This window comes from Bubalus bubalis, chromosome 16, assembly GCF_019923935.1.
Source record: "Bubalus bubalis isolate 160015118507 breed Murrah chromosome 16, NDDB_SH_1, whole genome shotgun sequence".
NCBI classification, from domain to species: Eukaryota; Metazoa; Chordata; class Mammalia; order Artiodactyla; family Bovidae; genus Bubalus; species Bubalus bubalis.
The window spans coordinates 18444124-18455068 of record NC_059172.1 but is presented as its reverse complement, the minus strand read 5'-3'; the positions used below and the strand labels follow the sequence as shown (position 1 = coordinate 18455068).

At 48.0% G+C, this 10945-nt stretch overlaps 1 protein-coding gene across 3 annotated transcripts in view; it reads left to right on the top strand.

The window, feature by feature from the left end:
- Positions 1 to 7717: 7717 nt before the first annotated feature.
- Positions 7718 to 10945, top strand: part of LDLRAD3 (low density lipoprotein receptor class A domain containing 3) — a 276120-nt gene continuing 272892 nt past the window's right edge. For all 3 annotated transcript variants that reach the window (XM_025266219.3, XM_006062344.4, XM_025266218.3), the window contains exon 1: positions 7718 to 7834. In XM_025266219.3, the coding sequence (XP_025122004.1) occupies positions 7789 to 7834 (46 nt within the window). In that variant the 5' untranslated portion in view covers positions 7718 to 7788. The remainder of the gene's footprint in view (positions 7835 to 10945) is intronic.

Here is a 10945-nt window from a genome sequence, read left to right as displayed (position 1 = left end):
TCCCAGTGAACACATTACCTTTCAAGCTGCTCACACCTTCTAAGTTTTATGAATAAGATGTTGTTTTGCTATAGAAGGCAGCAAGGTTCAGAATGGTATTGTGAGAATCCTTTGGAATCAAAAGGATCTGGCTTCAAATCTTGGTTTACTTTGTGGGTTATTTTGGGCCAGTCACTTCTGCACCTCAGATTTCCCCATCTGTGCAAAAGGCATCATAACATTCAACTCAGAGATTGCTGTGAAGATAGATGTGATCATAAATATACAAAGTTTGATGCAGACACTTGGTTAATGACAATTCTCTCCTACTGCCTTCCTCAGGCTAATGGGTAAGTGAGATTCAATAATGCTGAATGTTCACAGACTCAATGTTTACAGTAAGGCTTTTGTATTAGTTATCTGTTGGTCTATAACCGATTATCTCAAAATTTAGTTTTTAAAACTAACAAACATATAATCTTCCAGTTATCCTGGGTCAGGAATCTGGGCACAGTTAGCTAGGTTCCTCCGTTTAAGGTCTCTCATGAAGTTGTAGCCAAGCAGTCAGCTAGGGTTGGATCTCATCTGAAGGCTTAACTGAGGGGAAGATTTGCCTCCAAGTTCAGTCATGTGGTTGTTGGCGGGATTCAGTTATTGGTGGGCTCATTGGATTGAGGGTTTTAGCACCTCACTAGCTGTCGCTAGCAGCCTTTACACTTCCTTGCCAATTGAATCTTTCCATAGTACAGTTTGGAAATTGGCAACTGGTGAGGGAGACAGGGAGAGAGAGAGAAAGAAACAGGAGCCTGAGCGTTGGTATGATCTAGGTGGCCCTAGTGGTAAAGAACCAACCTGCTGATGCAGGAGACATAAGAGATATGGGTTTGATCCCTGGGTCAATAAGATATCTTGGAAAACGGCATGGCAACCCACTCCAGTATTCTTGCCTGGAGAATCCCATGGACAGACGAGACTGGACGGCTATATTTCATAAGGCCACCAAGAGTCAGACATGACTGAGTGACTGAGCACAGTTTTGGAATACTTTGGCTGTATTCTCTTTGTTAGAACTGAGTCACTAGATCCAGCAACATTCAAGGGAGGGAATGACGTAAAAGTGTGAATTCCAGGAAGTAAGATCATTGAGGGCCATCTCAGAGGTTGCCTACTGCAGACATTTGAAGTTTTAACCTTCATGTTTCCCGGTATTACTTAGCCCTCAAATGTAGGCCCTCAGCGAGTAATGCAAATAAGGGCTGAACAAATGAAGACTGTGAGTCAGAAACTGCAGAATGCCTCACATAGCCCTCATGATAAAGGACTCTGTATCACATGTCAGTTTGATGTCTGTCTGTCGCCCCAGTTAGACTGTGAGCTCTGTGAGTACAAGGAAAGGTGTGTTCACAGCAGCAAACCAGAGTCCAGAACAGTGTTTGACACAGTTCTCTCTAAACAACTGTCAAAAAGTGAGGGAATCAGTGAGTCCTCCTGCTTCATGCAACAACCCCAGGAGGTGGGTACAACTGTTATGCCCACTGCACAGGAAAATGGCACTCAGAGTAATTTGACTCTGAAAGACAGAGAAAGTGACTTTCTCAGCCTCACAGAGCTGGTAAGTAGTGGGACCGAGGGGCCCAGGTGTGCCACGCTGCTCCAAAGCCTTTGTGGAGTAGCTTACTTGACTTTGACGAGTCATGATAGTCGTGGTGTGGGGGAGACAGCTCGCGTGGGCATACATTTCGGGAAGAGCGCAGTCATTTTCCACCAGGCAGCCTCTCAGCAGGCAGATTCCAGCATCCACTCCGTGTGGAGGGGAACGAGCCTTCTGTGACTGTATCCTCAAGCGAATTTCTGTTTTCTTTACATCCCAGAAGGAACAAAAATCAGATGAATGACAGGGAGCGCATAGGGCAGGAAGGATGGCACCCATGTGAAACTGTGAGCCAAGGAAATAACTGGGAGAGGAAGGGAGCAAGGTCATCTACCATCTCTCTGCATGATTTTTATGAAGCGAATGTCTACTAGTTTCCGGTAAACATTTTGTAAGTAGTTTCTCTCTGTCTGTCTGGTGTCCTGTGGCTCTTCCTCTGCTTGTTAGTTCTACCCACATCTTTACTCTTCCTAGAGTTAAAACCTTTTTTTAAAGTCTGAATGTGGCCTAGGTGCTTTGGAAAAAAGGTGATGATAATGACAGTAATTTCAGAATAAACCGTGATAACAATAAAACAAACATTTGAGTGCTTACTAAGCAGCAGTCAAAATTCAAAGTGTTTTCCAATTATGCAGTCATTTATAAGGTCCTATAGAATCATTGAGCCAATCCCCTGGATGGCTTTAAAGCCAGAAGTACTAGTTATCTACTGCTAAATAAAGAATCACCTGGAAGTCAGTGGTTTCAAACAACAATACATACTTATTATCTCTGACAGTTTCTGTAGATCAGGAATTTGGGAGTGGCTGGGTGGTTCCAGCTCAGGATTTCTTGCAATAGCCGGTCAGATATTGGTCCAGGCACAGTCATCTGAGGGCTTGATTGAGACTGAAGGTTCTGCTGCCAAGATGGTTCATTCCAAGTTGGCAGGAAGCTCAGTCCCTCTCCCTGTGGGCCTATCCATAGGACTTCTTGAGTGTCCTCCCAACACAGTGGCTGACTTCATCCAGAGCAAGGGATCGGAAGGAGTAAGGAAGAAAGTGCTATGTCCTTTGTGATCCAGCCTTCAAGGGTACCCTCTGCCACTTCCACAATATCTACTGGTCACACGTGTCAGCCAGGCCAGTGTGGAAGGGATTATGGGAGGGGACTACAGAAAGCACAAATACCAAAAGCCAAGGATCTCTGAGTGCCATCGTGGAGACTGGCTACCACAGCAGCTGCCTTGCAGTGTGAACCGTAACCACAAGCATACCAGCATCTACTTTTTCTTGAGCAATTATTATGGGCAAGGTACTGTGCAAAAGACTTCACACAGCTCATTGAATCCTGACAGCAACCCTAAGATCTAGGGTGTCTTATTATTCCCATTTTACAGATAAGGTAACTAAAGCTCAGAGAGTCTAATCATTTGCCCAAAGTCACAGACTAGGAAGTGAAGAGAACTGGAGCACAGGTAAGAAGAAGTTTATTCATTGGAAGGAATGATGCTGAAGCTTCAATACTCTGGCCACCTGATGCCAAGAGCCAATTCATTGGAAGAGACCTTGATACTGGGAAAGATTGAGGGCAAGAGGAGAAGGGGACGACAGAGAATGAGATGGTTGGATGGCATCATTGACTCAATGCACATGAGTTTGAGCAAACTTCAGGAGATAGTGAAGGACAGAGAAGCCTGGCAAACTGCAGCTCATGGGATCACCAAGAGTCAAACATGACTTAGCGACTGAACAATGAAGAAGAAGCTGAGCTCAAGTCTAGTTTGTGTTATTTTCATGTGTGATATGGCTGGAGCTGCTGTGAGGAGTTGATGAGAAAAAGCATGAGAACTATAGATCATTCTACCAAAGACCACAGTGAGACAGAACTCTTTCTTCCTTTCTTTAACAATGTGAAGCCATGTTTAAGCACACATCCAAGCTCAGAGCGTCTCATTTTTGGTAAATAAGAGCCATGAAGCACTCTGATTTTTATTTTTATGAAACCAACTGTAAAAAAAGACTTGGGATTGGCTCCCTGAGATCTGAACAATTAGCACTGGATCCTATTACATTTTCCGGAAGCTGAGGGTCCTGTGCTTTTGACAGAATTCCAAAGAACTGGCAGAAAAGGCAGAGGAACCAGAGATCAAATTGCCAACATCCACTGGATCACAGAAAAAGCAAGAGAGTTCCAGAAAGACATCTACTTCTGCTTTATTAACTACAACAAAGCCTTTGACTGTGTGGATCACAACAAACTGTGGAAAATTCTTCAAGAGATGGGAATACCAGACCACCTTACCTGCCTCTTGAGAAACTGTATGCAGGTTAAGAAGCAACAGTTAGAACTGGACATGGAACAACAGACTGGTTCCAAATAGGAAAAGGAGTACATCAAGGCTGTATATTGTCATCCTGCTTATTTAACTTATATGCAGATTACATCAGACTGGTTCCAAATAGGAAAAGGAGTACGTCAAGGCTGTATATTGTCACCCTGTTTATATAACTTATATGCAGAGTACACCATGAGAAACGCTGGGCTGGATGAAGCACAAGCTGGAATCAAGATTGCCAGGAGAAATATCAATAACCTCAGATATGCAGATGACACCACCCTTATGGCAGAAAGTGAAGAGGAACTAAAAAGCCTCTTAATGAAAGTGAAAGAGGAGAGTGAAAAAGCCGGCTGGAAACTCAACATTCAAAAAACTAAGATCATGGCATCCGGTCCCATCACTTCATGGCAAATAGATGGGGAAACAATGGAAACAGTGACAGACTTTATTTTGGGGGGCTCCAAAATCACTGCAGATGGTGACTGCAGCCATGAAATTAAAAGATGTTTGCTCCTTGGGAGAAAAGCCATGACCAATCTGCTACTGCTAAGTCACTTCAGTCGTGTCTAACTCTGTGCAACCCCATAGACGGCAGCCCACCAGGCTCCTCCGTCCATGGGACTTTCCAGGCAAGAGTACTGGAGTGGGGTGCCATTGCCTTCTCTGTGACCAATCTAGACAGCATATTAAAAAGCAGAGACATTACTTTGCTGACAAAGGTATGTCTAGTCAAAGCTATGGTTTTTCCAGTCATGGATGTGAGAGTTAGACCATAAAGAAAGCTGAGTGCCAAAGAACTGATGCTTTTGAACTGTGGTGTTGGAGAAGACTCTTGACAGTCCCTTGGAGAGCAAGGAGATCAAACCAGTTCATCCTAAAGGCAATAAGTCCTGAATATTCCTTGGAAAGACTGATGCTGAAGCTGAAACTCCAACACTTTGGCTACCTGATGCAAAGAACTGACTCATTTGAAAAGACCCTGATACTGGAAAAGATTGAAGGTGGGAGGAGAAGGGGACGACAGAGGATGAGATGGTTGGATGGCATCACTGACTCGATGGACATGAATTTGAGCAAGTTCTGGGAGTTGGTGAAGGATAGGGAAGCCTGGCATGCTGCAGTCCATGGGGGTCACAAAGAGTCGGACACGACTGAATAACTGAATTGAACTGAACAGCTTAAATGGTGGGGAAGCTAAAAGTGATTCAATAGAAATACAAAAACAGCACGGAATGTAAAGAGGGCTTTACATAGTTGGAATGGTCTCAAAGACATTAATATATTTAAAAGAAATGTGTGTGCATGTGTGTGTGGCAGGGGGCGGAGGGGAGAGAGGGAGAGAGACAAATTGAGAAAGAGACAGAGAGGCAGGAAGTAAAGCAGGCACTTACAGAGTGGAAGCTCAAGTGCCCAAAGGAACACAGGGAAATAAGAAAGATGGTACTGGGTCAGGTCCATTCCTCCTTCCATATTTCTAATATTTGGAGGCAAATGAACAGTGGTAGGAGAAATTATTTGCCTTCTTTTGTATCATTATCAGAGGTCAGAAGCTTCATTCCAACACACTTGCTGGGAATTTGCATAAAACATTGGGGGTTTTACAATTCTCTGAAGCCCATGAGATGAGCACCCTAGTCCTTGTGGACCCCAGAAGAAAACCCCCAGAGGCTAAATGTTTTGGAGAATTTGTTTGTGTTTTCCATATTTAACAAAGTACTTTGTAGTATGCAACTTGCTCAACTTGCCTACATGGCATCACATTTTCTCATTACCTTGAACCGTTGTTGTTATTTTTAAAATTTTGACCTGATCCACTTTAACCTTTATATTTCCAGCCTAGAGCAGATAATTAAAATGCAAAGACACTGAATCTCAGTATCTTCTGTGGTTTCTCCAGTTCATCTCAAATCTAATGTGGGTATCCCATCTACAACTTCTCTTACCAGCAGTTCCAGCACCCATGCCCTCCCAGCTCCTCCAAACAGGTATGGTTTATACCCAGTAAAATGCGCTTGCTTTAGGTGTGGGTTTTAGGGATGTAGTTCTCTAAGTTTTCGCAAACGCATGAAGTTGTGTATATGTTGTATACAACAACAGCCGCCACCGCTGCTGCGAAGCCGCTCAGTCGTGTCCGACGCTGTGCGACCCCATAGACGGCAGCCCACTAGGCTCCCCCATCCCTGGGATTCTCCAGGCAAGAACACCAGAGTGGGTTGCCATTTCCTTCTCCAGTGCATGAAAGGGAAGCCGCTCAGTCGTGTCCGACTCTGTGCGACCCCATGGACTGCAGCCCACCAGGCTCCTCCATCCATGGGATGTTCCAGGCAAGAGCACTGGAGTGGGCTGCCACCGCCACCACCACTACCAGAATCAAATTGCAGAACAGTCTCACTGCTCCACAGTGTTCCCTTGTGACCCTTTGCACTGGTCCTTCCCCAGGCCAGATCCTGGTGTCTACTGAGCTGATTTTGGTCCCTATGGCTTTGCTTCCCTCCCTGTCCTCATCCCTCATGTCTTATAAATGGAGTCATACCGAATGCCCCCTTGGAGCCTGGATTCTTTCTCCTACCACACTTCTGACATTCATTCATGTTGAGCCACTTGTGACTTAGTCGGTAAAGAATCTGCCTGCAGTACAGGAGACCCGGGGTTCAATCCCTGAGTCAGGAAGATCCCCTGGAGCAGGAAATGGCAACTCACTTCAGCATTCCTGCCTGGAGAACTGTATGGACAGAGAACCCTATAGCCTGGAGGGCTACAATCCACTGGGGCCCAAGAGTCGGACACGACTGAGCGACTAAAGCAGCAGCACCTGTTGCTTCATTAAGTGACAGGACACAATTTCTTTATCCATTTCTCAGTTAATGGATATTTCCAGTTTGGGGTGATGACTTGCATTTTTTCTTGCTTTTTTTTCCGGAGAAGGAAAGGGCTGGAGAGTGGACAACGAAAGCGTCATTGATTCTTCCTCCCTCTAAATCCTCTGGGAATTGTCACCAGTGCGGTCTTGGAGCCCCAACTGCACTGGAGCAGCTGTTCTTTTTGTATTTGGGCTTCTACTTTCACATTTACTTTCCTTTTCTGCAAACTGGGGCCCCTAAGTCCCTTGGTCTAGGCAGACAAGATCCAGAGGAAATAAAGCACAGGCTAAAGCTGTGTGCCTACTTCACTTGTGGATCACCATCAGTTTCCAAATCACCTGAAAGCTTCTTAGAAAAGCAGAATCGCAGGCCCCACCCAATACCTACTGAGTCAGAGTCCAGGTGTGTCGGATGCATTTGAAAAGTTTGAGAAGCACTCCTCGTATTCCATATTGCTACTAAAAATAAGACATATATATATATATATATTTTTTTTTTCTCATAACATTTGGCCAATTCTTTCAACTCTTTCTTTCCCTCCGTGGAGTAAACTCATTTTGTAGTTAGTTCTGTAAAGAATTCAAGTTTGGGACTTGAGGAGGTGGTGAGCGCTGCATCCTTCGAGGATGGAGGAACAGAAGTGGGAGGAAAAAGAGAAAGAGAAGGCGAGGACTGAGCCTGGACTGTTACATCCTCGCAGCCAGAGGGAGTTGGTGGCGAGCGGCCGCCAGGGCCGGACCCTCCGCGGCCCCCTTGGCGGCCTCTCTGAGCTTGGACAACCGGGGCAGGACGCTGGCGGCGCGCGGCCCGGATGCTCGCGAAAACTTCGCAAAGCGGGGCCAGGCCGGCCAGGCTGAGAGGGCGGGGCGGGCGGGAGGCGGGACCGCGGGGGCGGGGCCGGCGCCGCGAGGGGCGGGGTCGTCGCCGAGGCCGCGGGGGCAGCGACGGCGCCGGGCAGCGGGAGCGGCGGCCGCGCCATGTGGCTGCTGGGGCCGCTGTGCCTGCTGCTGAGCAGCGCCACGGGTGAGTCGGGGGGCGTCCGGAGAACTTTCTGAGGGGCGCGGGGCGCGGCGGCGGGGCTGCGATCGTGCCCCCTCCCCTTGCCCGGGCTGCGTCTCCCGGCGCGGGTGTGTACAGAGGGCGGACCCCGGCGCCGGGCTGGCCGGGACCCCGGCGAGGGGCCGCGGCGGGGTGCGCGCCGTCCTATTGTGTGGGCGTGCGCGCCGGCTTGTGCTGTGTGGTGTGTGCACGGGCGGGGCTTTGTGTGCAGTCCGGCTCTGGGGAGCCCGGCAGCTGCCCCGATTGGGCGTAGCTGGAGAGTTCGTGTGTGTGTGTGTGTGTTGTGTGTTGTGTAGAAGAAAGGAAGAAGGGTGGGGAGAGGAGAGAACGCTTCCCTGATCCTAGCATCCCAGACGCGGGGTGCTGGGTGCTGCGATAGCCTCCCCAGGGCCCCTTTGGGTCTTGTGTGCACCCCCGTGCCTCAGTTTCCTACCTGGTCCGCGGGGCGGGTGGTATCGCCCTTCCCATCCATTCCTCCCTGGGACTGTGTTTGGTTTGAGCAAAGGGAGATGAAGCAGGGCCGGACCTGGGAATTATTCATCTTTCCCACTGATTCTGGGAGCAGGACATTTATTTAAATCATCTGATCACCCCCACTCGCCTTACGGTGGACGCCCTGTCCAGCAAGATGCCCTGGGAGAGGGCACGGGCTTCATCTGCCACCCTTTGAACCTGGCATCGCCTTTAGCGTGTGCACCCTGAGGTCTTCAGGAGCAGCGTGATGTTCTCTGGAACTTTTCTGCTGATGTGGGCACGCTCCAGATTCCAGCCCGGAGCTGTTCCCCTGCCCCTGCCCTCTGGTCACAGTTGTCAGCTGCCCCTCCAAGGGGCAGGCCCTTGACCCCCCCATAGTTATTTCTGGGCAGCTGGTGCACGGGAAAGTAGATGGCAGGGCAGCGTGAACTTTCTTCCTCAACAAGCTGGCTTGCCTGAAGTTGGTGCCATCTACATGTCTAATTCATGCTCGATTCTCCCAGATACTTCTAGCTACTTGAGGTGGAAGTATCTTTGGGGGTGTATTTGTTGGGGAAGTTGAGCCTCACTTAATTCCAGGCTTCCCCCTCCCTCCCAGATGTGCACTAGGAAAGACAAACCCTCCTCCTTGTTTGGAGTCCCTGGTCCTGGCCATCCTGAGAATCCGCTGGGTAGCCTTCCCCCACTCTAAGACCTATGACATCATCCCCACTCCTCCGAGACTCCCGCTTAGATGTCTGTGGCTTTTCTGCGGCTTCTAGGGAGGGTGGAATGCTGGTGGCTGCTGTGGATTTTTAACCAGGTGTGGGTCAGAGTGTCCTGTTTGTCCTGAAGTACTCAGCCACCCCAGGGAGAGGGTTCCCAGGGGGCGTTGGCAGTCACAGGTAGGGACGAGTGATTATTTGGAGGCTGTTAGAGCTGGGAGGTTTCCTGGACGTCTCAGACACAAAGCCCTGCCTAGATTCATGCTTTCTATTTGCATTGACCCTGTGTGTCCCCTGATAAAACCCAAGTAGGACAGTCCAGAAGCCAGGTCTTGCTCATGTCCTCAGGGAACTGCCTGCGGCCCAGTAGAAACTGTTATTTATTGCATCTCCCAGTTAGTACTGGGTGGCTTTCGTTGAGTCTTCATCACTGTAAAAATAGCTGTACAGTTAATTTTGTCTTTCTCTGGTCAGCACTGGTTAATATATGTGTATGTGTAAAATAGGGCTAAAATAAGTAGAATAGTCAGAGTGGGTTTGAGCAAGCTCCAGGAGATAGTGAAGGACAGGGAAATCTGGTGTGCTACAATCCATGGGGTTCAAAGAGTTGGACACGACTGAACAACAGTCATAGTGGGGAGGGAAGGATGGGGGGTGGTAGTCACAAAACACCTAGCTGTCCCAACTGGTGGTTTTCTGTTATCTGTGTTTCTTGGGCTTGTGTGGTTTTGACTCACCTTTACAGTGAGTTGCTAGTTTAGAAACCTCTAGGCAGGTTGAAGTGTGTGCATTTTTCCTGTTATATTAAGTATCACCCTTCTAGCAGGGATTTCACTTTGCTCTAACTTGTCACCGGAGAACAGGGCTGGTCATGTCTCCTGAAGCCTGCATGGTAGGTCAATTCGTAGTGGGCCAAAGACCCTGTCCTTCTGTCCCATATCCTCCACCTCCATGCTCTTTTGGGAAGTTGATCGAACAAGAAAGATGATAAATGCCAGTGCTTTGGCACTTTGGATTTCTTTCTCCCTTTGATAGTCTGTGAAGAAACTCGGGGTCAGAGCAGAGCCCTAGTCTGAGTTTCAGGTCTTTGTAGGACTGGAAGGACACTGACATTTCAACAGCAATCTGGAGGCCTCTATTTTTCAGGAATCTTCTCAGACACCTTTGCATGCATGTGTATATTTTTTCCTTCCTTTGTTTTTACTGTTTGTGTTAGGGAAATGAAGCATCGATTTCGACCGTTATTATTTTTTAATGTATCCGGTGAGAAAGGCTCAGGCTGTTTGAGGTCCAGCTTTCCTTGCCGAGGTGGGCTCAGTGGGTTTAAATGCGTGGATGCTGAAGGATATCTAATGGTGGGCAGGCCTTGTGGGGGTTAGACGGCTCACCTCCTTATTGGTTGACCTTTTAGGAACTCCCTGACCTTTTCTACCTGTCCGTGAAAAGGCTTGATTTCCCCCGTGTGTACCCAGGAGTGTGGGTGTTGACCTTTTCTTTTGGAGCGATCTGCTTAGTGATGTGAGCAGGTGGGTTTTATTATTATTATTATTTTTAAACGAACTGAGTGGCTTTGTGCAGCCTAGGCCCGTCGATGAGGCTGTGTGCAGCAAGTACAAATAAACACACCTTGTTGCTTTTTGTCTTCAAAGAGATGGATGAAGGCTCCCTGCTGGGGTGCGAGGTGTTTTTTCCTGACAGTCCACTTCTGCCTTTACCTTTGTGATAAGTGACGGAGAGGCGCAGGATGTGAGCCAGGAGCAGAGGGAGGGCCTCCAAGACTGGTCTAGGTGTCTCATTGCCAAGGTCACCAGAAGAACTTAAAAGTGGGTTTGTATCATCTTCTTTGTGAAAGGGTTTAGAGAACTGGGAATTAGGAGAGTTTCTAATCAAATAATCT